Source organism: Rhinatrema bivittatum, chromosome 2, assembly GCF_901001135.1.
Source record: "Rhinatrema bivittatum chromosome 2, aRhiBiv1.1, whole genome shotgun sequence".
Lineage (NCBI taxonomy): Eukaryota > Metazoa > Chordata > Amphibia > Gymnophiona > Rhinatrematidae > Rhinatrema > Rhinatrema bivittatum.
Window position 1 is genome coordinate 512,897,308 of NC_042616.1, and position 27,712 is coordinate 512,925,019.

The window sequence follows — 27,712 nt, forward strand, 5'->3', positions numbered from 1 at the left end:
GCGGGTCCGTTATGGACATTGTACGGTTGCAGGCCGGGCACTTTTTGAAGCCTGAAGTTTTTTCAGTCGACATCCGTCGATGGAAAGTAGGTATTTTCTTTAGCGAAAAATATGGTATTTGTCATCGGCCGGTGACAAAGCGAATTAGACCTGTAATGGGCAAATTTGACACTAAATTTTTGTCAAGTTGTGAAGAAAACCTCACAGGGCTCCTGTGACTGCGATGTAGTTAGCAGTGCGGAAAAAAGAAGACTGAAGTGAGACCCCTGTGGCAGGGAATATCATGGCATGCCGGGCATGCTCAGTAGCCCCAGGCTGCCAGTTAAAAGCTTCTAGAAACTTTGCCAGAAGTTTTCCCGCATTAGGGCTCCGTGAATGACGTCACCCATATGTGAGGACTAGCATCTTGCTTGTCCTGGGATAAAAATATATTCTGGAATTCTTTAGAATATAAAAGTAAAAATAACATGGATAAGCTGGGTAAGGCTCCTTCCTTGTATTTCTGTAGCAACCCTAAATACTTAAAACTCTTGTGTGACCAATTACCTTCAAAAGCACACACCAAGTTAATTGGCCCCATCTGTGTTAAGCTATACTGATTCATAAGGCAGGAAAAATTCTGTAGCTTGTTGGTTCGCTACTCTGTAGTGAATTTCAAAGCAAAAACCCAACCATGAACACCAACTTGCTGTCAAAAGAACTCAGAGACAAAGTTCTGGAAAGAAAGATCAGGGAAGAGGTATAAAAGCGTTTCAAAATTCTTGAATATCCCTTGGCGAATGATCAAGATTATTATTAACAAGTGGAGAGTATATGGCACCACCAAGACCCTGCCTAAACTAGGCTATCACTCTAAACTAGATTGAGCAAAGAGGAGACTGATCAATGAGCCAACCAAGAGGCCAAAAGACAACTTTGGAATACCTACAATGTCTGCGTGTGACAACATCCTAAGCATGCCACAAATTTGGCCTGTATGGTAGGGTGGCAAGAAAGATGCCATTACTAAAGAAAACCCACCTTGAATCTCATTTGAAATATGCAGTGTAATGCTCAAGGGATGCTGTAGCCATTTGGCAAAACGTTTTGTGGTCTGACAAAACTAAAATATAGAATTAGTCTGAAGCTAAGTATCCTTTAATGTAAACTCAATTGCACATCACTCAGGGAACACCACCCTACTATGAAGCAGGATGGTGGGCAGCAATAGGAGCAGCATGCTACAGAAAAATGAGGTTCTTGCCTGCTAGTTTTCTTTCCTTGAACACAACTAGATCAGTCCAAATGCAGTTAGGGAAAGGGCCCTCTCAATAGCTGGCCCTAAATTGTGGAATTCTCTCCCACTTGAGCTACGTTTAGAGGAGAATATTCAGTCTTTTAAGAAGCAACTAAAAACATGGCTGTACACGCAAGCTTTCACCACGACAGAATGATTCTAATAGATTTACCCTGTGAATTAAAAAATAGCTACGAGATTTTATTTTATTTTTTAACCCTATTACTAGTTTGATATTGAAGGATTCGTATGTATTTTATTATTTTTTGACTACTGTATAATTTAATGTTATTTTTTATAGGGTTTCATTTTTAGTGGAGTTTGTTTTATCTTTTATAATATTTTATTTGTTTTTAAGATATGTCGTTAAAGACAGTCTGTTGTTTTATTGTAAACCGACTTGAAGTATACACAATATGTTCGGTATACAAAAAATGTTTAAATAAATAAATAAATGGGTTTTGCTCCCCTACCAGTAAATGGAGACTGAGAATACTGTTATGATGACATTGTAAGCTGAGCCCCTTGGGCACTATCCCCCCCCCCCCCCCAATCCCAGGCTCCACTTTATCAGATTTGAAATGAAGAGGAGGAGACAATAACCAAATCATGTAAGGTTTATTATACAAAGTTCACCACATTCATTGCTTTTCCTGGTCAGTGCAGTTAGTGTAGCTGGGTTCAAAAAGGGTTTGGATAAGTTCTTGGAGAAGTCCATTAACTGCTATTAATCAAGTTTACTTAGGGAATAGCCACTGCTATTAATTGCATCTGTAGCATGAGATCTTCTTACTGTCTGGGTTATTGCCAGGTTCTTGTGGCCTGGTTGGCCTCTGTTGGAAACAGGATGCTGGGCTTGATCGACCCTTGGTCTGATCCAGCATGGCAATTTCTTATGTTAACCCTAATCTGAAATACCTAACCCCCATCTAAGATTTGTATCGTCTGAAATTTAGTTGTTTCAGAAGTCACTGGTCAAATAACGAAGTCTTTAGCAGAGTGTGGCACAGTACTGCCAGGACTCTAATGTCTTTGGTTCTCAGTGCTTCCTGCTGTAATCTTCTTGGCTTGCACTTCTGTGCTGCTGGTTGTTTTATAAGTAGTGAACATGGGTATCTGGTGCATGAGTGGCTACCTTTTTGGTTGCTTGGCAGCTATGGCCAGTTTGACTATGTCAGAATGCACTGCTAAACTATCAATGGCTCAGTTCAGTACTGCTTATTTGGTCATGACTTATTCACAAAAAAACAGAACAGTACTTTTTATCTGTAATTAACTGTTGAAACATATGTCTGTAATATGCAAGCTCTGTCTATTCTCTGTTCCTTTTGTTAGCACCTCTTAACTTACATCCTTCCTTTCATATGGCATTCTAAAACAACTAAGCTCAGATCTCTTGACTGCTCATTAATTCCCCCCTCCTCCAACCTGTGGTTTTTGTGTTTCCTGCAAGTTTGTTTAAAGATTCAGGCAGGTAATCCCTGTGCTGCTAAAGTCAAGAAAAAAAAACCCATGCATTTTGTATTTTTAAATCCTGTTTAAAAATCTATTCTATTCCTATATAAAATATCAAATTTGCGGATGATACAAAATTATTCAGAGTAGTTAAATCACAAGCAGACTGTGATACATTACAGGAGGACCTTGCAAGACTTGAAGATTGGGCATCCAAATGGCAGATGAAATTTAATGTGGACAAGTGCAAGGTGTTGCATATAGGGAAAAATAACCCTTGCTATAGTTACACGATGTTCGGTTCCATATTAGGAGCTACCACCCAGGAAAAAGATCTAGGCATCATAGTGGATAATACTTTAAAATCGTCGGCTCAGTGTGCTGCAGCAGTCAAAAAAGCAAATAGAATGTTAAGAATTATTAGGAAGGGAATGGTTAATAGAACGGAAAATGTCATAATGCCTCTATATCGCTCCATGGTGAGACCGCACCTTGAATACTGTGTACAATTCTGGTTGCCGCATCTCAAAAAAAGATATAGTTGCGATGGAGAAGGTACAGAGAAGGGCAACCAAAATGATAAAGGGGATGGAACAGCTCCCCTATGAGGAAAGGCTGAAGAGGTTAGGGCTGTTCAGCTTGGAGAAGAGACGGCTGAGGGGGGATATGATAGAGGTCTTTAAGATCATGAGAGGTCTTGAACGAGTAGATGTGACTCGGTTATTTACACTTTCGAATAATAGAAGGACTAGGGGGCATTCCATGAAGTTAACAAGTAGCACATTTAAGACCAATCTGAGAAAATTCTTTTTCACTCAACGCACAATAAAGCTCTGGAATTTGTTGCCAGATGATGTGGTTAGTGCAGTTAGTGTAGCTGGGTTCAAAAAAGGTTTGGATAACTTCTTGGAGAAGTCCATTAACAGCTATTAATCAAGTTTACTTAGGGTATAGCCACTGCTATTAATTGCATCAGTAGCATGGGATCTTCTTAGTGTTTGGGTAATTGCCAGGTTCTTGTGGCCTGGTTTGGCTTCTTTTGGAAACAGGATGCTAGGCTTGATGGACCCTTGGTCTGACCCAGCATGGCAATTTCTTATGTTCTTAAGATGTATTAATTGCCTCTAGGAAACGGTCTAATAGACGAAATTATGCAGGAAAATGGCACCACTATGCAGATCGGTGTGTGCCTTGTCAACTAGATCCTCTCTCGTCCACAGCAGCCCAGCTGCTAGAATACCTCCATACACTTTACCTTTCTGGTTTAGCATATGTTTCAGTTCGAGTACACATGAGCGCCATTGCAGCATTTCATCATTATCATAACGGTCTCCCAATTTCTAATCATCCCCTCATCTCCAGATTAATACGAGGCATACTACATTTAAAACCACCAATGACAAAACCCCCAGTACCATAGGATCTCAATGTGGTGCTAGAACAGCTCGTGATTCCACCTTTTGAACCTCTAGATTCCTGTCACATCAAATACCTCACCTGGAAAACAATTTTTCTTGTCGCCATTACATCTGCACGGCGAGTTAGCGAACTACAAGCTCTGGTTCATTATTCTCCTTATTTGGAATTTTACCACGACAAGTTCACTCTACGACCCCACCCTTCATTCCTACCTAAGGTAGTTACTCCATTTCATCTCAAACAATTACCTTACCTATTTTCAAACCAAAGCCTCATCTCAATGACCGGGACAAACTCCTTCACTCATTGGACTGCAAAAGAGCTTTGGCTTATTACAAGCCAAGAACTCACTCTCCATCCAGACCATCTCAGTTGTTCCTCTCTTTCAACCCGAACAACCCAGGTCAACCGGTTTCCAAACGAACCATAGTGAACTGGTTATGCTATTGCATTGAATTTTGTTACAGCAAACGTTCGACCAAACTCATAAGCAAACCAAAAGCGCAAATATGTGCGACAGCAACCTCAATTGCTCATCTTAAATGAGTACCATTCATGGACATTTGCAAAAGCAGCAACTTTGTCCTCTCTTCATACCTTCACAACACACTATTGTATTGACAAACAGGCTGCTACAGATGCTGCACTGGGAACTGCAACCTTGTCAACCATTATCAAGCCTTAGGACTGTCTACCTTATTTCGGTTGTGATCCTAAATCTTTAACTATAACCTATATGGCCACAACCCTGGAGCTTGTGACTCCCAGACAGCATGGCTAATTCAGTCCTGCTATCGACAGGAAAAAGCAAGTTTGCTTACCGTAAACGGTGTTTCCGTAGATAGCAGGATGAATTAGCTATGCGATCCCTCCCACTTCTGTAGACAGTCCCTATTTTCTACTCAACACTATTTTGGTTATACACCTCGCTTGGTGATAAAGACTGAGGAGAGAAACGGATTCGCGCAGGAAGACGACAGCGCAGACGCACAGAGTTAAAAACTGACACTATCTGAGGGAAGCTCCGCCTACTCCGTCGCGTCGACGCTCCCAGACAGCATGGCTAATTCATCCTGCTAGCTACAGAAACACCGTTTACGGAAAGCAAACTTGCTTTGATAGTCCTCACATATGGGTGATTAGCAAGCTATAGGCTGAGTCATTCTTGTATTGGACCAACAGTAAATAACTTGTGCAACGGCACAACAACTGGTGAACTGTTGGAAAATGAGGCAGCCTGAAATCACAGCAGGCTGGATGCGGAAGGAATTGGGATTATGCTGGAAACAAGTCCTTTAAGACAGATTGTCCATATGCTGAATCTTGTCTTCCTTCTTTGTCTAAACAGTAATGAGCTGCAAAGGTGTGAAGAGAACTCCATGTTGCAGCTTTACATATGTCCGCTATTGGTACTAAACGATAGTGTGCTACTGAGGTTGACATTGCTCTTACTGGGTGCTCCTTTACTCTCCCTTGGAGAGGAAGGCCTGCTTTTTCATAGCAGAACTCTATACAATCTGCCAGCCAGTTAAGAGAGAGTTTGTTTGCCCACTGCTTTACCGGTTTGTTTTTATCAAAAGAAACAAAGAGTTGAGTGGATTTCCTATGCACTGCAGTGCGCTCTAGGTAATATGCAAGTGCACGTTTACAGTAAAGTGTACAAAACCCTCTCACCTTGGTGAGAAGAGGTCTTGGGAAGAATGTGGGCAAGACTATTGACTGATTCAAGTGGAATTCCCTAACTACCTTAGGTAGGAATTTAGGGTGAGTACGTAGTACCACTCTGTCATGTAAGAACCTTGTATATGGTGAGTATGTAACAAGTGCTTGTAACTCACTAACCCTTCTAGCAGATGTAATAGCTATTAAGAAGAGAACTTTCCATGTAAGAAATTTAATATCGCAGGAATCCATGGGTTCAAAAGGAGAACGCATGAGTCTTGTTAGTACTACATTAAGGTCCCACTCTGTGACTGGTGGCCTTAACGGGGTTTAAGGTGAATTAAACCTCTCATAAATCTACTGACAAGGGGTTGCGCTGATATCGGTGCATTCCTTATTGTATCATGGTAAGCTGAGATAGCACTTAAATATACTCTTACTGATGTGGTCTGGAGACCAGAGTCTGAAAGGTGCCAGAGATAGTCTAATAATGATGATATGGGGCAGGAAAAGGGGCCAATACCTTTCTATGCATACCACATGGTGAATTGTTTCCACTTAGATCGATAGTTTTTTCTTGTGGAAGGTTTACGTGAAGCTACAAGCACTTGAGAGACATTAGCTGAAAGATTGAATGGTTGCAGGATCAAGCTTTCAACATCCAGGCTGTTAGAGATCGGGATTGAAGGTTGGGATGGCGCAACCTGCCCTGATCCTGAGTTATGAGAGTGGGAGATGTACTCAGGCGAATTGGCAGTCTGATCGAGAGGCAGAAAAGTATGGGAAACCATACTTGTCGAGGCCAATACAAGGCTATGAGTATCATTAACCCTTTGTCCTGTTGCAGCTTCACTAGAGTTTTGGTTATTAGTAGTATCGGGGGATATGCATATAGAAGACTGAATTCCAGGGGCGAGCAAAGCCATCCTTGGCTAACTGGTTTCTCTGTTCATGCAGGGAGCAGAATCTGTCTACTTTGTGATTCAGCTCGGATGCAAAGAGGTCCACTGTTGGTTGACCCCAATGTTGAAATATGCTGGTCATTACTAAAGGATCCAGGGACCATTCGTGAGGTTGGAACTGACGACTGAGACGGTCAGCAACTACATTGTGAATGCCCACTAGATAAATGGCCCGGAGAAACATGGAATGTGTCAGGGCCCAGTCCCAAATCTGTGTGGTTCCTTGGCAAAGGAGATACGAGCCGGTACCTCCTTGTTTGCTCAGGTACCACATGGCTACTGTGTTGTCCGTCTGTATAAGAACAGTCTTGTGTGAAAGGCAGTCCTTTAACACGTATAGAGCATAACATATAGCTCAAAGCTCCAGGAAATTGATATGGAATGTTGCTTCGAGTTTTGTCCAAGTACCTTGAATTTGGAGATTGCCTATGTGTGCTCCCCAACCTAAAGTGGATGCATCTGTAGTTAAAGTTCTGGCCATGGGAGTGACATGAACTGTAGAAACCATGTGGCCCAGCAGAGTTAGAAACTGATGGGCTGTTGCAGTGTCCCTTGTGCGTAGAGATCATGCTAATGTGGAGAGTGTCTCTGCGCGGTCCTTTGGGAGGAAGGCTGTTGATATTCATGTGTTCAACTCTGCTCCGATTTTTGGTAACTGATTAGAAATCAATGAGTGGAGTAGGTTGATTGTGAGCTTGAGCGAGTTGAGAGCTCCTTGTTTTGACTGGTCTTTGATGAGCCAGTCGTCTAGGTAAGGGAAGACATGTATTCTTTCCTTGTGTAAGTAGGCTGCTGCCACTGCCAGGCACTTTGTGAATACTCTGGGTGCTGAGGCAAGTCCGAATGGTAGAACCCTGTATTGAAAATGTTGATGCCCCACTAGGAAGTGCAGAAATTTACAATGAGGAGGGAATATTGGAATGTGAGCGTAAGCGTCTTGAAGATCCAGAGAACAGGCTTTACATGAACTTCAACATTGAAGGATGTATGGATACAAGTAACAACTCTTGACTCACAGAAACAGGTCCAGATTGAAAGAAAGCTCCCATCTCCAGGACATCTGGATCAAGCCACCGCTGGAGAGAGACCTTCATATCTTCAGTGACCCTCATCAGAAACAATAAGGGCTGGAGCAACTGATCCCACTAAGTGCAGAGGCCCCACTGGAGAATCTGCATGTTGATGCGGGTCATGGGAACCCCATGTACTACTGCCATCATGTGTCCCAGAATGATCAACACTTATCAGGCTGGATCTTGAGCCTCCTGTAGAAGGCCCTGGATCAAGGCTTGAAGACAGAATGTGCTCTCCTCCAGGGAGTTTATCCATGCCCTGATGAATTTGATTTGTTGGTAAGAACAAGTTGGTAAGAACAAGTTTTGATGAAGTCAATGATGAACCTTGGCGACTGAAGAAGCTGAATAAGACTTTCTGCAGGGAGTCCAAACACCTCTGCTTTGGAAGGCCCCTTCATTAACCAATCATCCAGGTACACAAAGACAAAATTCCCTGGGGACAGATGTACTGCTATGCATTACGTGAAGAACCCCAGGGCCGAAAGCCCAAAAGGGAGAATTGGTAGTGAGGAATTCATTATGAAAGAGAGGTATTTCCAAAGGAAGTGATGCATGGATATGTAAGCATACATTTCTTTCAGACCCAGGGTGCACATCCAGTCTCCTGCCTTTATGAAGAAGGGCAGAATGGTGTGGAGGGTGTTCATTTTGAACTTTTCCCTTAACAGGCACTTTTTCAGATTTCATAAATCCAGGGTAAGTGTCACCCTCCCCAACTTCTTGGGGAGAAGGAAAAAGCAGGAGTAACACGCCTTGCCATAGTTTTTGGGAGGGACAGGATCTGTTGCCTGGATGCTGAGAAGAACTTCTACCTAAAGACAGAGCTGGGTCAATTGAGATGCATCCAGATTGAAGGCCGAACCACAATGCAGAGCTGGTGGGTTGGGTAAGTGCAAATTGTAACCAGATTCCACGATTTTGAGAAACCAGTTGTTTTCAGTGATCTTCTGCCACTCTTCCAGGTAAAGATGATTTCTCCCTCCTCCAAAATGGTCAACGTCTGGGGTAGGGTCTGGTCAGAAACTAGACACAGGCTTAAGCTGGGTTTGTTGTGAAGTCTTTGGCTGCTATCTCATGTGTTGATGTTCATGAGCCAGAAGCTGCTGTTGTAGGAATCGCAGGTGGCGCATGATACTGCAGAAAGCGGCAGAAGGAGCATCTCTGGAAGAAGGCATGTTTAAAAGCTAAGTAAGGATGCCTAAAAGTCAGTTGTTCAGGTCCCACTGAAAATGAGAATGGATGGCAGCATGCTCCTCCTTAACTTGGGTGACTGCTTCCCTGAATTCATCTCTGTAAAGGCTGTCCTCTGAACATGGCACATAAGCTAACTTGTCATGAAAATTCTCACAGAAGCTGCTGGTTCTCAACCAAGCTATCCGAAGTTCTCTGAAGGCCATTGCAGAAGATCTTGCTTCAATATCAAATGATTTACAGTGAGTGGAGAAAATATTTGTACTCCTCTGCATCCAGAAGAGACTGCTGATAGTCACTGGAGAACAGGCAAACTATCAGGGATTTCAGCTTGTTGATACAACTGTGAACGTATTACACCATATAGAATTGGTAGGCTGTGATGCGGGCATTGACTACTGAGCTCTAAAATATCTTCCCAACATTATTGAATAGTGTAGAGTCCTTTTCTGATGGAGTGCTGGAAAAGATTCTGGATTTAGCCAGTTTTAGTGCCAATTCCATTAATGTTGACTAGTGCGGTAGTTGAACTACCCCAAATCCTATAAATGAGATCCATTTTCCTGGCTCCTGGATTTTCCCATCTGTAAATCCTATGAGATCGAGCAAACAGGGAATGCTATAGGCTCGAATGGATTTTCTAGAATCTGAAGAAGTCCAAAGACCTCAGTGCAGGAGTCTTCGTCCTTACGGATGTTTGACTCCCATCACCTTACCTGATTTGTCCAAGAGTTTAGAGTACCTGAGGATTTCTGGTGGAGGAGAATGCTCTTGCAGACCAGGTTGGGGGGGGGGGGGGGCAGAGGAATCCCCCCATAGACCTTTCCTCTGAACTGAGAGTTGAAGGAACACTAATCCATGACTCCAATGAAAAAACTATGAAAGTTATGGGATATCTGTATTTTGGAGGGGAATATTCATGAGGCATGCTCCAGACCAGTGGTTCTCAACCTTTTTCCCATCATGACACACCTGACAGACCATGCTCACATGTGTGACACACTGCGGAAATAAAAAATAAAGATCCAGTATTATTTTTATTGTTAAGAATGACAAGGGAAAGATACGTATTCTGTCTGAACAGAAATTGCATAAATAGTAAACATCCTACACCAAAACAGCACCAATTTCCAGTACTCAAACCGTAAACACCTTACCTAAGAAAAGGCAACACTGAAAATATTACACCAGGCCTTAAGACACCAATACACCTCGTATTAGGAAAACGGAACAAGCCAGGCTGCTATAAAGCCCTCACAGAAACTACGTGCCAGCAGAATACCTCACCTCAGTCACATGTGCAGACCCTCACCTAGCAAAGAATAAAGAGACCAAAACGCATAACTAGAAGCATGCAGACAAAAACGGAATTGGAAACCACAACAAGCCAGAGTCTCTGTATGCAGTGTAACAAAGGAAAAAAAAAGAATCACCAGTCCTTATAAAACAAATCAAGAAATATAAAATCAATAGCAGCAAAATCATATTAACAAAAAGAACAGATTTCAAAACATCTGATGAATGGAATATCCAATAATTAAAAACTAGTATCAAAAATTTCTAGATACCAATAAAATATTTCAAAATAGTAGACACAAAGGCCCAATAATGAAAAATAAGGATACAAAAAATGTTTTGTGCCGCATACCTGGGAACGTTTGATATCCAGGTGCCCTGAGATTGTTCTGAATGAGTAGGAGGAGGGATAGTTTGTTTGTAGCTTTCTCCTCTCTCTCAAATCGCTCACATATACACATGCTTTTTCTCTCTCACTTATATAGGTTCTTAATTACACATTTACACACATGCTGTCTGTCTTTTCCTGTTTACACACCCAGGCTTTCAAACACATACATGCTGTCTTTTTCTCTCACACACAGACTCTCATTCACATGCTTACAAACATGCTCTCTCTTTTTCACACACAGGCTCTCAATCACACAGACACATGCTCTCTCTCTTACTTATACACACAGGTTCTTAATCATACATACACATGATCTCTCTCAAACACAAAAGATCTCAATCACACACATACACATGCTTGCTCATTCACACCCCCCCCCCCCCCCCCAAACTAGCGGCAGCAGCAACCTCCTTCACTTTCAGCCCTTGCGGAAAAAGAAGTCCCATCAGCTGCGGGGATTGATGTTGTTCCTCGTTTTACTCCAAGCCCCTCTCCTCATTCTTCAGGCCGCGCCTCTTCTCTTTTTTGGGCCGATGCTGCCTGCACTAGCATGGTCTCTTCTTCCCGCGCATGCACCCACTGCTCACCATTTCCTCTTCCGGGCCGCGGAGAGGGGGCGGGAAGAAGAGAGCATGCCAGTGCTGCTGACTCCAGTTGTCTTACTGCGTTCTGCCCGAGTGGAGGAGCTATTTTGCTCGGGTAGGGAGAGCCGCTGGGTCAGTGGGGGACTGGGAAGTGTTGCGACACACCAGTTGAGAACCACTGCTCCAGACGATGGTATCCTGTGCTTCTTCCTCAGAGTGACTAGATTCCTCCATGGAGAGGTATGATTGGAGGCTAGATTCCGCCACTGGGAGGTGAAAGGGACTCCCCCTTTAGGGAATAAATTCATTACTCTGGACAGGAGATGTTGAAGGTTGCTCTCCTAGTCACTAGCTGCCACTGAGGCAAAGAATGTCTTCAATAATTCCATTAACTGGTCTCTAGGTAGCTGTGTCCTCTGATCAGGAGTTGGGAAAGAGACCAGAATAAGTTCATCCTCTTGAGAAGCTCCTAATGGACTCCAGGAGGGAGGGTTGACTAAGAAGGGAGCCTCTTGGGTTAACTCAACTGGTGGATAAATGGAAATCAGAGGCACCATGAAGCATATCAGGATCTGGTGTCTCCAAATGAAGTCCTTGCTTGAGAAGACAGGATAGAGATAAATACATCAAGATGGAGGAAGGAAAGTGCAGTGAATCACCCTCAGGGCCCATTTCTGCCTCAAATGCATCACGTGTACTGAAGGGACCAGGGACTAGTGTGCCAACTGCACTGGGGCATGGCGTGTCGAGGGATCATAGGTTGAATGCATCAAAGCAGCAAATAGCTGAGTCAGTTGACTTAAGGCCTTATGCATCAATGGAGATGTAAGGCCAAAGGTGCAGTGCATTAATGGCACCAGGTGCATTGATAGAACCGATCTAGACCTAGACTTTGATGGTTTTGATCCACAGCACTTTTTTTTTTTTCTTATGCATTACAAAGTCCCAAGGGGCCTGCAAAGGGATCACAGACCCCTCCCTGTTTGCGGTGTTTCAGCACCTTACTCTTCCTCAGGGAAGCTGGCACCACAGAAGGGAGAGCTTTGCCTGATGAGCTCCTGCTTAACTTGGCATGGAGGAAGCCTAAGGAGGCCACATTCCAAGAGAAGGAATGACTCCAGCTTTTCACCGATCTGCAAAAGTTCTTCCATTTTCCAGGGCCTTGTTCCTCTGGGACTTCAGCAACATTCAGATCAGTCTGGCCACAGATGTTTATAATAAATATTGTGGTCACTGGTGATGGACATCTTTCAGCCACACACGTGATCCTTGAAGCCGCTGAAGACTACCTTCTTGGAGCCAGACATTTTTTATTTTTTTCCCCCCACTTTTCTATTTTTTGGTAGCACTGAAAAGTGCTGTTGAGAAGCTATCAAGGCAGTAAGGCAAAGCGAGATAAAGACTAAAAGAAACTATAAAAGTACCAAACAAATTAAAGAGACAGCAAGAATACACATCCATGCAAAAATTGACAAAAAAAAAGACGACTGAGGTGCCTCACAAGGTAGCATGCACATGGGAACACCTGTGCATATTCAACAGAGCAAAAGCTCTATGAGCTAGGAGAGAAGGGTTCGTTTGTCTCAGTCAGTCAGATGCCATTTCCCACGTGTCATGGGTAATTAAAACCCTACTCATAGATGGGGAATTTTAATGGCTCTAGTATGTTAAATCTATCAAAAGACATTTTAGTAGCATGCAAAGAAGTCTTAAACCATTTTACCCTGCCAGGCCTGTTGTAGAGAACTTTATGTAGAACTCTGAGGTCTTCCAGTTTCTTCTTCCTTAAGAAATACTGTATAGATTCAATTTCACAAAGTTTTTCTCCTTTCCCTAGAGGAAAAAAAGTTTTCATGTTATAGGTATGTACAGTAAGCATTCAGAACATTTAGTTGATTATATTGTTGCATCTTAAATCTGGCAATTCTCTTACAAAAATAAAAGAGCAGTACAAAATTCATTTTAACTGAGATTTATGTGGTTAAACTGTTGATGAATCCATCATTAAACATCACATGTTCTTTTAAAAATTGGAAGGAAAAAAAAAAAAAAAAAGCTAATTTATAGAAAACAATGCTACCATTACAAGATTCAGACAATACACAGACAGTTGTGGATAAATTGCCAAAGTCTCCCATAACATGTATGGCCAAGTACCTCCAAAAAAAACAAACCAAACCAGAGTCAAAAACTTTAACCAATATGCATATTAGTGGCATTTAACCCACGTAATCTGAATACTAGTAAATACCATTAACAGAAAAAAGGGTAATCAGTTAAGCAGAAAAGCTTTCCACTATAGTTCTTTTTTAATCCAAAAAGGAAGATATGTACCTTAAGTCAGGACTTCACAAACCTGCAACCCCACATCCAGTCATGTTTTCAGGATATCCACAATGAACATGCATGAAATAAATTTGCATATTATGGAAGCAGTACATACAAATATTTCTCATGCATATTCATTGTGGATACCTTGGAAACAACTGGATGTGGGAGTCCCCAGGACAGGTTTGGGAATCCCTGCCTTAAGCAATCCTTATATGTGAGCCAAAAGGTGTGATTCCAAGGTCAAAAGTGGCCAGTACGCTAACAAGGAGAGTCTGATGGGTTCCAGCTGGAATGGCAGCTAGGTGTCTTCTGCTTGTTATGACCACTTTTCTCTTGGGCTGAGCTCTCAGGTGTTGATGGCCAGCAGAGTTTAGGTAGGCAGCCCGGAACCAGGTCTAAATAGGAACACTACTGAAAGTGCAAGCAAACACTGGAAACAGCAAAACTAGATGAGATTGATATGATCCGAAGCAGCAAGGAATATGCGGGAGATAGAACAAGTCTGGAAGCAGAACTCAAACAAGAGGGATTGAAAATGAGACCCAAACTCTGTCAACCTACTGACTGATAGCCTAGAAATATGCAAGTACAAACAAGAACCAAGATGGTCACAACAAGCCACGGAGCTGGGAGAACTGACCAGACAGTTCCAGAAGCCCAGAGCCCCTACTGGTGGGAAGTGAGAGCTTCCTACTGGGACCTTGCACTACGGTCCTGCTATTGGCATGGAGAAAAAAAAAATTGTAGGAGGGCTCTATTGGTAGCCAGTGCCTTCAGGGGATTCAGTGAATCCCCTGCCCTAAGCTACCTTTTTTTTAATTTTTTTTTTAAATCAGGCATGTTCTCAGTTACCTGTGGGCCACTGATCAATAGAGGAGACTTCCTGCAACAGCTTTGGACCGATTGCAGCAGCTATGGGGCCAATAAGAAGGAGCATAGCAGGGGTCTAACCACACTGTGGTAGGGCCAATGAGGTAGGCGGTGGCCCAGGTCTTATCAAATGCAGTCAGCCAGAGCATTGCAGGAAGAAAACACAGCAAGGTGCAGAAGGCAGGACTTTGCTTCAGCTTGAAAGAAGGTCCCACATGCAAAAAGCTGCAGCAGAAGCATCAGGACTTGGGAGTCCTGGACTTAAAGTTGCAATGTGTACACCTATGAAGAAGTAGAGGGAGAAGAGTCTAAATGACCTGCGAGTGAAGCGAGGCAGGCAAGCAGGCTAGAGGCACCAGTAGTTGCTCTCTGTTAGGATTCCTGGTGTATGAGTCTGAACTGCAGGTGGTTAGGGACAGTCACAGTGTCTGCTGAGTTTGGGACAGGAGCTTGAGGCTCACCCTCTTCTTCCCCAGCATTCTGACTCTCAGCCTGAAAGGGACAGAGAAGACTCGACTGCTGGGATTGGGGAGCGGAAAGGAGGCGAGGGATAACTGTTGGTGACTCGGAGGGTTTGGAAGGGATGAGCTGCAGCTGCTGTTGGTTCTTCTCAGAGAAGTGGGAAGAATTTTACTTTTCCATCATTTTTGGGAAATGTGTATCTCTGAATATTTCTTTTATGTACGGTACAGGAAAATGTATTTGTTTTTATTTCTCCGGTGTTACACTGCTGGCAAAGTCTGGCTTTATGGGTTTCCAGTTTAGGTTTTGTCTCACTGTTTCAATTTCTATTATGTGATAGATTCTGTATTTGGTGAGGGTCTCGCTGTTGCTTTTTCCATAGGTAGGCTTGACTGCTGGCAGTTAGAAAGCCATGAGTAAACAATTACAGTTACAATATAGTAAAAGCCTTTCATACCAAAATAGCACTGAGGGCCAAGCCCACAAATAGGCCTAACACCAAAGAGGTTTCAAGTGGGGGTTTTTTTTTTGTTTTTACTTTTTTTTGCAAGGTTTTCTGGTTGACACCATAGCAGATCCTCATAGCCCCTCATTGGCTGAGACCAGATTTGGTTTCCACTCCTTCGGGAGTTGTCCTTCTGGAGACCGATCAGTTTGGGGACTTCCCCAGATCTCATCACACAAGATCAGGGTAGGTTTCAGCATTCCAAACTCCAGGCCCTGTCACTCAAATCCTGGAAGTTGAGAGGCTGATCCTGCAGGATGCTTGATCTTTCAGAAGATGTGTCTTGGGTCCCTAGTGGCTTCTAGAAAGCCGTCCACGCAGAAGTCCTACAAGCTAAAGTGGAGGAGGTTTTCCGTGTGGTGTGAGCAGAAGGCTCTAAATTTGTTCTCCCCCCCCCCAAACTGCTTGATTACCTTCTACACCTATTGAAGGCTGGCTTGAAAACCAATTCCATTAGAGCTCATCTAAGTGCAATTGGTGTATATCATATTTTTTGTGGCAGTCACTTCAGTGTGCAGGGTCAGTGAGCTCCAGGCCTTAGTGACTTATCTCTCTTATACCAAGTTTTATCTTGACAGGGTGCTCTTGCATATGCACCCAGAGTTCCTGCCTAAGGTGGTGACGTATTTCCATGTTAACCAGTTAATAGTCTTGCCAACATTCTTTCCCAGGCGCCATCACACCAAGGCGAAAGAGCATTGCACACAGTTTGGATTGCAAGAGAGCCTTAGACTTCTATCTGTATCGGAGAGAAGCCCATACAGTCCACCTGTTGCATTCGTGCCTGCTTTCACCCTCGCTCCACCCTCTCTACCTGTGTGGCGACTCCCTCTGTGCCTGATGGACGGCTTGATGCCGCAGCGTCTCCATGCCGCCTCTCCCCTGCATCACCGGGCCAGCTCAACTCTGCGGATCTGCCATGTTCCTGATGACGTAGGGCATGCGCTCTGAAGTATGCACCAGCAAGGGCGCGAACCTCAGGGGTGTCCCCCTGTATTGACGTCATCTGCTTCCAACATAAAAGGTCTTTACTTTTGCTAACAGATCGAGTTAGCAAGGACTCCGATTGGACTAGCTTCGGCTGGCCAAAGACTATTTTGCACCCAAAGGATTGCTTGCGGGATTTCCATTGGACCCGCTTCACTCTTGCAACATTGCCTCTGCGAACCTACCAGGGGTACCCGCTCCTTGGGGGCCTCATTCTCTTTCTCTATTTCAGATTACAGATAGGAACCGGTATTCGCTCCTCGAGGGCCTATGTTCTTGAATACTCTGAAGATTCTCCGAGTCCAGAAGCTAGTGCATGTACAGACATTGTGAGTTACTATTTCAGAAGGTATATAGGAACTGGCATTCGCTCCTCAAGGGCCTATGTTCCTGAACACTCTGAATATTCTCTATTGACTAGAAGCTATTCCAGATACAGATTGTGAGTTACCACCGCTCTCTCAGAGCTTTCCCTGGAACCAGGTAGTCACTCAGAGGGCCTAACCCTTTCCAGCTACTGAGCCATCTCAAGACCTTAAATGAGTTATCACCTAGTACTGGCTATGTATATCTGCATACCCTATCTATTCACTATCTACAGTTTCTTTGCAGCTCAGCAACCTTGGAATCGCAGTTCCAGTATCTGAGGGACTTCAGCCCTGCCGGGCATACCAGCTCACTACTGCCACCTCTGGTAGTTATACTACCTATCTAATAAAAGAACTATCTGTGTCTGTCTCCATACTCCAGCCTAGCCGGTGGTCCCTCTCGGGACTCCCTCCTGGGGGTGCTGTCATCTACCATCGGCCCAAGGATTCACCTATCTACTTTCTGTCCAGCTGAGCACCAACTTTAGTACTCTGCTGGTACAGATTGCCAACTCTGCAGTCTACATCATAACACATTGCCATCCCTTAGCAGACCCATAGGAGGCAGTAACTACAGATTGCTACTCCTCCCCCTTTGGGGAGGGGATTCTATCAGACTGCTATTCTCATCTGCTAGCTCCTCCCATCCGCATAGCAAATCCCAACAGATTGCTAACCTGCTAGCAGATCCCACACCACCACCCAAGTTTTCATTTCTTTTCACAGGAATAGATTGGGAGTTGCCCAAACAGGCACACTCCAGTTGCCTAGCAGACTGCATCTACTTCTGTTTATGCCCAGGTGGGACTACTTCTCGGGGGTCATGTCAAGGCTGATTCTGTCAGAGCCATGGCAACGTTGGTGGCCCCCTTGTGAGCTGTTCCAGTGTAGGAGATCTGCAGGGCTGCAACATTCACATCTCTCTACTGTCTGGATAGGGTTGGCTGATGGGTGATGGTAGGTTTGGCCAGTCTGTCCTTCGGAGTCTCTCTGAGGTGTAGAGCCCAACTCTCCCTGCCTAGGGCCCATTGTTTGGGTTCAGGCTGTCTGCCCCTTTGTTACCAACAGCACTGTGATTGTTGTGTCTGTTGGTCCCCTTTTGTATTGGGGAGCAGCCATGTGTGTGAACTACCATCCTGCTTGTCCTAAAGCAGTCACTTACCTGTGACAGGTGTTCTAAGACAGCAGGATGTTAGTCCTCACGAAACCCGCCCAGAACCCCAGAGGAGCTGGGTTTCTCCTATTTGTTAATTTTTTTGTAATTCTATGTTACGAGCCTGAAGAGGGACCCCACGTGGAAGAGTGGTATAGGGAATGCTGGGCATGCTCAGTATGCCTAGTTAAAGTTCTAGAAACTTTTCCATGCTGGGCTCCATTTGATGTCACCCATGTATGAGGACAGACATTTTGCTGTCCTAGGAGAACCTCCTGAAGGTTCAGGAGAGTGTCACCAGAGGAATCAGAGGATACACATGCAGAAGACTCCTGCCCCAATGGTGAGCAAAGGCGTCTGAAGCTAGCTCACTGTATGACCTGAACAGGGAGCAGAACAGAGTCACCTTTCAGTTTCAAGGTGATGTGAAAAAGTTCATGTCAGGGCTTCCCCAAAAGACGGAAGATTTGATTCATCACACAATGGGACAGTGACCATTCGTGGGGTATGAAGGCCTGACTTAGCCTGTCCGCTATCACGTTCTCTGTTTGGTCAGATACATGACCCTGAGTAAAATCCCATGGGACAGAGTCCAAGACCAGATCTGGACCCCTTCCTGATGCAGTAGGTACAATCCTGTGCATCCCTGCTTATTGACATACCACATCACTACTTGGTTGTCTGTTTGGATCAGAACATATTGTGTTGGACAGCCCATCTCTGAAAACCCACAGAGTGTACCTGATCGCCTGAAGCTCCAGAAAATTGATATTACTTCGTGCTTCCTGGATGAACTAAAGGTGCTGGGTGCAGAGCCCCTCTACATGAGCTCCCCATCCCAAGGTGCATCTGTGGTTAGGATAATTTGTGTAGGAGGGAGTTTGGAAAGATATTCCCTGTTCCAAATTCGAGAGAACCTGCCACCAGGACAAAGAGTCCCAGAGGGACTTGGATGCGGGCCTGGAGGATCTGGGTGGCCTGGCGCCACTGCAACCTAAGGGTCCATTGGGCTCTGCACATGTGTAAGCGTGCCAAGGGAGTAATATGGACAGTCGCTGCCATAGCCCAACAGCCTCAACATGTGCCGAGCTGACACCTCTGGCTGTTTGTTCACCACCGCTATGGATGCCAAGGTGACTGCCCTAGAATGGGGCAGGAAGGCTTTTCTCTGAACCATGTCTAATACGGCTCCTATAAAATGCAATTGAGGTGACTGGCTGAGATGGGTCTTTGGGTAGTTGATGAAGAACCCTAGTGACTCCAACACCCAGATGGTCAAGCACATGGACCGATCTGCCCCAAGAGGTGCTCTTGACCAGCCAGTCGTCCAAGTAAGGGAAAACATCCACTCCCAGTCCTCAGAAGTGCACTACCACGGCCAGGCATTTCGTAAACACACGTGGAGCAGATGCTAGCCCGATCAGCAACACTCTGTATTGGAAGTGGTGTTTTCCCACCACAAATCAGAGATACTTCCTGTGACTTGGGAAGATCTCGATGTGAGTTTACATGTCTTAAAAATAGAGGAAACATAGCAAGTCTCCTTTTTGCAGGAGGGGAATCAGGGTGCCCAGGGAAACCATTCTGAACCTTTCTTTTTTCAGAAACCTGGACAGGAAAAGGGATCAAGGGACTGAGAAGTGCACCATGATGTGTACCTTTTCCATTTATTGGAATAAGATTTTCTTGTGGAAGGCTTTCGTGAAGAGATCAGGACACGAGAAACTGAATCCGAAAGGTTAACTGGTTGTAGGATTAACCTTTCAACATCTATACCATCAGGGACAAGGCTTGGAGGTTGGGATGGAGGAGGCATCCGTCGTTTTGAGTGATCAGATGCGGGTCCGTTCCCAAGGGAATGTACCTGCGGATGGAGAGATCCTGAAGTATGGGAAACCATACTTGGCATGGCCAGTGTGGTGCTATCAGGATCATGGTTCCCCTTGTTCTGACGTAGCTTCACGAGAGTCCTCGACAGAAGAGGAAGTGGAGGGAATGCATACAGCAGACCGGTTGTCCACGTTAGGGAGAATGCATCTCTGGGCCAAGAGTGTTGGCTCCGAATGAGAGAGCAGTAATTGTCCACTTTGTGGTTCTGAGGGGACGCAAAGAGGTCTATGTAGGGATAACCCCATTGCTGGAAAAGAGATGTCGCTACCAATGGATTGAGCGACCACTCGTGTGGTTGGAAGACACGACTCAGTTTGTCTGCCAAGACATTGTCCACCCCCGGCAAGTAGGTGGCCCTGAGGTACATCGACCGGGAGAGGGCTTCTGTCCAAATCTGTGCAGCTTCCTGACAGAGAAGGAAGGAGCCTGTGCCTTCCTGTTTGTTGATGTACCACATGGCCACCTAGTTGTCTGTCTGAATCAAGATGATGTGATTTGATAGGCAATCTTGAAAGGCTCTGAGAGCATATCGGATTGCTCGAAGCTCCAGGAAATTTATCTGGTATTTGGCTTCCTCTGGAGACCAGAATCCTTGAGTTTGTAGACCATTTACATGGGCTCCCCAGCCGACATTGGAAGCGTCGGTGGTGAGAATTAGAGGATCTGGTGGGTGAAAGGGCAAGCCCTGTAGGAGGTTGGATTGATTTTTCCACCAGGCAAGAAACAGAAGGAGTGCGTCAGTGATGCGGACAATGGTCGACAGAAGCCGAGTGGCTTGAATCCATTGTGATTTCAGAGTCCATTGCATGACTCTCATGGCCAGACGGGCCATTGGAGTCACATAAACTGAAGTCGCCATGTGTCCCAGCAGAATTAGAAATTGACGAGCTGTTGCTATGCGTTGAAACTGCAGCTGGCAAGCTAGGGACACAAGGGTTTGGAGTCGTTGATGAGGAAGGAAGGCTTTTGCCTGTAAGGTGTCCAAGTCTGCCCCAATGAAGGATAAGGTTTGAGATGGGACTAAGTAGGATTTCTCGTAATTGACAAGAAATCCTAGAGAAATTAGAGTTTGAATAGTCAGGGTCAGGGAGGACAGAGCGATCTGCTGGGTTGGGGCCCTGATTAACCAATCGTCCAAGTAGGGGTAGACGTGGACACCTTCCTTCCTGAGAAACGCTGCAACCACCACGAGACATTTGGTGAAAACTCGTGGTGCGGATGCTAGGCCAAAAGGAAGCACTCGGTATTGATCGTGGTTTTAGCCTACTAGAAACTGGAGGTATTTGCGATGAGCTTGAGCTATCGCAATGTGGGTATAAGCGTCTTTTAGGTCTAGAGAGCAGAGCCAGTCCTTTCTTTGCAGCAGAGGGAGAAGCGAGCCCAGGGTTACCATCTTGAACTTCTCTCTGTGAAGGTACTTGTTGAGGGCCCGTAGGTCCAGGATTGGTCGAAGTCCTCCGGACTTTTTTGGGATCAGAAAGTACCTGGAATAGAACCCTAGTCCTTGTTGTAAGAGAGGAACGGGTTCTATAGCGTTTGACTGGAGGAGAAGGGAAACTTCCTGCTCTAGAAGAATAGAGTGGTCGGTAAGTCTCCACGCTTGCAGAGGTGGAGAGTCCGAGGGAAGAGTTAGGAAGTTTAGGTGGTAACCGTGTGTGATTATCGCTAGCACCCACTGATCTGTGGTGATCTGATGCCATTCCTCTGTAAAGTGGCTTAATCGACCTCCTACTGGTATGCTTGGTAGAGGGATTAGGCATCTGTCTCTAATTGGAAGTCAAAACCCTGATGCAGGACCTGGCTGTGGAGCTGCTGCGGGTTTTTGTTTGAGGTTGGCGAGGCTGAGGTTTTTGGTAAGGCCTCGCTGACCTAGATGTAGTTGGCGGGGGGATAGTACTTCCGTGGACGGAAGAATGACTTTTTAGAGTCCTCCTTAAATGGCTGTTTAGAAGGAAGTCAGAAGGGATCGATGAGAGCTGCTTAAGGGTCTCATGATGGTCCTTTAATTCAGCAACTATTTGCTGAATTTGCTCACCAAACAAATTATCCCCTAAACAGGGCAGGTCAGAGAGCCTGTCCTGAACTTCTGGGCAGAGGTCAGAAGACTTAAGCCAAGCCCAGCGTCGTGCCGAGATGGCCGCAGCAGACACCCTAGTGGAAGCATCGAAGATATCATAAGCTGTTCTGATCTCATGCTTCCCAGCTTCAAAGCCCTTAGATACTAGGGTATCTGAGAATTCCTGTATCTGCTTGAAAATGACCCTATTGTATTGGGTCATGTACAGCTGATTGGAAGCTATTCTGGAAATAAGCATGGCCCCTTGGTATACTTTCCTACCTATACTATCTAAGAACTTGTTTTCTTTAGTAGGAGGTATAGAGGAATATGGCTTCACCCTTTTAGCTTTTTTTTTGAGCTGACTCTACCACTACAGAGTGGTGGTCTAGCTGAGGTTTCTGAAAGCCAGGTGCTGACTGTACAAGGTAAGTAGAGTCAGCTTTTTTGTTTACTGGAGCAACAGATCCAGGAGTTTCTCAATTCTTCTTTAGAAGGTCCAGAAAAACCTGATGAATTTGAATGGAAGCGATGACTTTAGGGGCATCCAGAAACTGGAGTAACTCCATCATTTGGTGCCTGTCATCTTGCTCAGACTGAAGCTGAAAAGGGATCAATTCAGACATTTCCTTCACAAAATTTATGAAAGAGGTCCTCTGGGGGAGAACACTTTCTACTTTCAGCAGGAGAGGGTGGTGAAGGCAAATCATCGGTGTCTGTGGAGATATCATCACCCCATGTGTCATAAGGATCAGGCAACTGACCTGTAGGACCACGAGGGGGTTGGATACACGAAGGCCCCGGTTGAGGCTCCGAGAAACTCGAAGGAATCACCAGGGGCATCGAGAATACCTTCGGAGGCATCGGTGCCGGCATCGAAGGCATCGGTGGCGCTGATGTGTGTATCACCCCCAAAGAATGTATCGGTGGCGAGGGACGACACGGCATCGATGGCACAACTCCCGGAGGAATTCGATACGGTGTTTCTCCACCCGATGAGGCTGCCATCGGGGAGCGTATCGGTGCAGTCGGTGACCCAGATATCACCGGAAGGGCAGTCATGAGCGCTTCCATCCGGGCTAGCAGCAGTGCCAGCGCTGCTGGAATCGGGTCAGTGACCGGTTCCACTCTCGGTGCCGGAGTCAGTGGCGATGGAATCTGGAACCATTGCATCGCCTTGTCGATGGTCTCCTGGACCAGCCGGTCCAGTTCTTCCCGGAGACCTGGGGTAACAAGACCCGGCTCCGCGGAAGAGGGAGGCTGAGGCTGAGCCGGAGGGACCACCGTCACCGGTGGAATCGTGGCTCCCAAACCCCGATTGGGTGAGGGTTGCCTCAGTGTCTCAGAGACAGGAGTGGACGGTGCCACTTCTGGTCGAGACTTCTTCGGTGGTGGCTCGGACGGTACCAAGGTCGATGACTTAGATTCCTCGACGGTCCGAGACTTGTGATGTCGATGACGATGCTTCTCCCTCCGATCCCCTCGATCATCGGGGGAGGGGACGGGAGTCGATGGCCGTGGAGACCATGATGGCAGACTGTGACCGGGAGGTTGTCGACGATGGTGCGACTTAGACGGTGCCGGTTCTGAGGACTTCGATGCGATGGACGGCGGAGTGTGAGCATGGAAAAGGAGTCCCATCTTCTCCATTCTGGCTTTGCGACCTTTTGGTGTCTTAAGGGCACATTTGGTGCAAGTCAGGACATCATGTTCACTTCCTAAACACATTACACACACTCTATGAGGGTCTGTGATGGACATGGTGCGCGAACAGTCTGGGCACAGACGGAACCCCGACGCCATGGCCATTGACCAAAAATTTAGCCGCGGGACGGTCGACGGCCAGCAGGCCGCATGGGCCAAACTCAACGGTAATAGACTAAAAAAGGCAAAAAACTTACCGAAGTACCGCGGACTAAACTTAGAGACAGGGGGGACCCCTGTGGGGCGAACTTAAAGTTAAAGAAGTCCGTGAAGAAATTCCTGTCAGGAATGTGGTAAGAGCTCCTTAACCGCGTGGCAACTGCTTCGCGGAAAAAAGAAGACTGAAGGGGGGACCCCTGCTGGCTGCAGGGTTGGTGCCATGCTGGGCATGCCCAGTAAGTTCTGGAAACTTTGACAGAAGTTTTCCGTGATTGGGCTCCATCCTGATGATGTCACCCATTTGTGAGGACTACCATCCTGCTTGTCCTGTGAACTCTCAAACCATTTTGCCCTGAATTCAGGGTCGGAATGCTTGTAGGGCAAGTCGAACAGCTCGTCTCGAGATGATTGATGAACCAAGATCCCGCCGTCGGCGACCATAGCCCTTGGGCTGATTTGCCTGCAGACACCGCACCCCAACCGGAAAGACTGGCATCTGTGGATATTATTAGCCAATGCGGAGGATCCAAGTCCACCCCTCCCCCCCCCCCCGCTCCAGATTGTCACGTGATAGCCACGACAGAATGGCTCTGGATTCTGGCAGAAGAGGCATTGGCACGTGGAACTGTTCAGACATCAGACTCCATCGTGACAAAAACGCACGCTATAACGGTCGTGAGCGAACGCCCATGGCACTAAGTCCAAGGTGGAAGCCATAGATACCAGAACTTGTAGGTGATGCCAGACGGTGGAATTCTTCCTCCGAAACAGGGCTTGGACCTGGCTTTGCAACTTTGTTACTCGGTCCGCCTCCAAAAACACCTTGCCGCACAACGTATTGAACTGCACTCCCAAGTAAACCTGATCTTGGGTGGGTTGCAATTGACTCTTCTGAGCATTGACGACCCACCCAAGCGCCTGCAAGGTGAGCATCACCATACGAACAGACCTCTCACAGTCCTCCCGAGACTTTGCGCAAATCAACCAATCGTCCAGGTAAGGATGGACTAAAATCCCTTCCTTGCGAAGGAAGGTAGCTACCATCATCATCACCTTGGTGAAAGTACGAGGAGCTGTGGCTAGGCCAAATGGATGGGCCCAAAACTGGTAGTGCTGTCCCAAGACCTTGAAGCACAGAAACCTCTGATGGCTCAACCGGATTGGCATGTGTAGATACGCCTCCGTGAGGTCCAGGGATGCCAGAAACTCTCCTTTTCGGACTGCAGCCATTACCGTCCTCAGGGTCTCCATTTGAAAACGAGGGATCTGAAGACAATGGTTTACCTTCTGCAGATTGAGAATAGGGCAAAAGGTGCCCTCCTTTTTGGGAGCCACAAAGTAAACAGAGTACCGGCCATGGCCCTGATGAGCCTCCAGAATGGGGACAATAGCCTTGAGCTCGAGAAGGCGCTGTAGAGTGGCCTGCACTGCCTCTCGCTTGCTGTGGGATGCCACGCGGGACTCCACAAATCCTCCTGAACCGGTTGTGAGAACTTTAGAGCATAGCCGTCTCTGATCACTTCCAGGACCTAGTGATCCGAAGTGATTCTTGCCCACGCCGTGTAAAAGTTGGATAATCTGCCTCTGACAGCTTCTATGACGGAATGAGTGCACGTGGCTTCATTGGGAGAATTTACTGTTTCCGGCACTGAGGTTTCCAAAGTCTCTGCCGGAGCGGCAACCACCACGAAAGACTGCTGGCATCCCGGAGTCTGTAGAAGGCGCGGAATACCTTTCAGTTCAATACCGGCGAGAGTCCCGAAAACGAGTCAGAGGTGGAAAAACCTTCTTGGAAGACCTCCTATCTTCCGGCAACATATTGCCCTTGGACTCTCCAAGTAGCTTTACCAGCTTATCAAGATCATCCCCGGGATCCAAGATGGCCGCACGTATTGAGACCTGAGCGGAGGGTTTCGTCTTGTTTTGTTTTTTCCTGCTGAAACAAAATGCCTGCTAAGCGGAAAGGAAAAGTTCGGACTTACCCAACCGAACTTAAGCCTGCCATAACTATTCAGACTGAAATTACCCGCTTCGTGAGTCCTGCAGTCTTACAGGGAACCGAGGAAACTGGTGTGCAGGGCAACGTGGAACAGTTGCTCGAGCCGGCAGAGGAGGTGTCTCTAAGTCCGGAGCAAAGGGAGCCACCGACGCAGAGCTCAGTGGAGGCGGCGAGGGGTGGAGGCTTGGAGGCTTGTGCGTCCGTCCCGACCCCAGACCCTAACTCACCGATTACCGAAGGGTTAGAACCGGGATTCCAAACATCAAGCCCGGTGGAACATCGAAGCGCTGGTGGGCAGACTGAAAACAGTGAAAATCTGGGAGAAGGTACGTCCTCGCGAAGCGAAACGAAAAAAGATCTAATTACTATCCCCTCGAGGCCTGCTCAAGTGACTCTAGACTCCTTATGGGAGTTTATGGCCGGTATGGCTTCAGCAATAAACACCATGAATGAGAAATTGGAGTATACTAGCTCACAATACGCTCAAAAATCCGTAGATGTGCAAGCAAAGCTAGACGGATTAAAGGAGAAAGTTAGCGGATTGGAAGAGGAAAATAAGCAATTTCAACAATATAAAATCGCAGCAATAAAAGACAGTCAATCGCTCTCTAGACGTATGGAGTTTATTGAGAACAAATCCAGATATCTGAATCTTCGTATCATTAATTTTCCCAAAGTGGTGGGAGAAATCCCCTACACCACCTTGAAGAGATTCTTTATTGAAAGTTTGGAATTGACTGAGTTAAGTATGCCTTCCATTAATTCCTGCTTCTTTCTCCCCTCGTCGACGCACCCAGGAAACCCTGAAAACGTTCCCTTTGCAGGGAACCTAACAGGATTTTTAGAGGACTCGACACTGGATGTTATAAATAGGGGGACGCTTTTGGTGTCCTTTATAACTGTCAAGGATATCCGCCTAGTAATGAAAGCATATTTTAGAAAATATCCGCTGAATTTTCATGAGGCTGCTGTAAAAATATTTCCTGATCTTGCACCAGCTACCCAAGCCAGGCGTCGGGGGTTTTTATCCCTCAGACAAGAGGCTAGGAGGCTGGGATACAATGTGAAAATACAGTTTCCTTGCAAATGCTTTCTCATGAAAGATAATGAGCGATTTGTGTTTTTCATACCTAAACAATTGCAGGAGTTTATTGAAGCCAGGAAAATTAACATCATAACCTAAATATTGATATTGACTGCAGTTTATGTGCAACCAGTAAAGTTAGATTATTGATTTCCTTATATGTTCCTTAAATGGTTTCGGGATCCCAATTATTTTTCTGCTGGGAGTGAGACTGGAATTATATAAATAATGGTTAAAGAATTATATAGATCTTTTGCATACTAAGGTTTTGTTTAAAGATGTGAATATAAATCTATTTTCCTTGTTTTGAAATGGCAAAAGAATTTGTATTAGTTTTGTGCAATGAAAGTACTCACGATGTTACCAATAAGCAAAATGTTTTTCAGTTTGTTTATGTATTAAAAAGCAATAAATAAAGAATTAAAAAAAAAAAAAAAAAAAAAAAAAAGATCATCCCCGAACAGGAGCTTGCCTTTAAAGGGGAGGTTACAAAGCTGAGACTGAGGACAAATCTGCTGCCCAATTCCACAGCCATAGACTGCGATGCGCCGCCACCACTGATACCAAACTCCGAGCTGACGTCTGCACGAGGTCATACAGTGCAACCGCCACATAAGTGATGCCCACCTCTAAACCAGCGGCTTGAAGCGCTCTGCTGCCGCCGGAAGTGGAGGTGGTAGAATCTTGAACCCAACACAGACACGCCTGCTGCATAAGGCTAGCACAAACTGCCGCCCGAAGACTTAAGGCAGCTACTTCAAACACTCACTTTAGCTGGATCTCAAGCTTGCGGTCTTGCAGTGCCGTGGCCCCAGCTACTGGGATAGTGATC

General features: G+C 45.8%; 1 protein-coding gene across 3 annotated transcripts in view; it reads right to left on the reverse strand.

Annotated features, from left to right (window-relative positions):
- Positions 1–27,712, reverse strand: part of DEK (DEK proto-oncogene) — a 213,427-nt gene that overhangs the window by 144,225 nt on the left and 41,490 nt on the right. For all 3 annotated transcript variants that reach the window (XM_029590742.1, XM_029590743.1, XM_029590741.1), the window contains exon 4: positions 13,036–13,145. In XM_029590742.1, the coding sequence (XP_029446602.1) occupies positions 13,036–13,145 (110 nt within the window). The remainder of the gene's footprint in view (positions 1–13,035; positions 13,146–27,712) is intronic.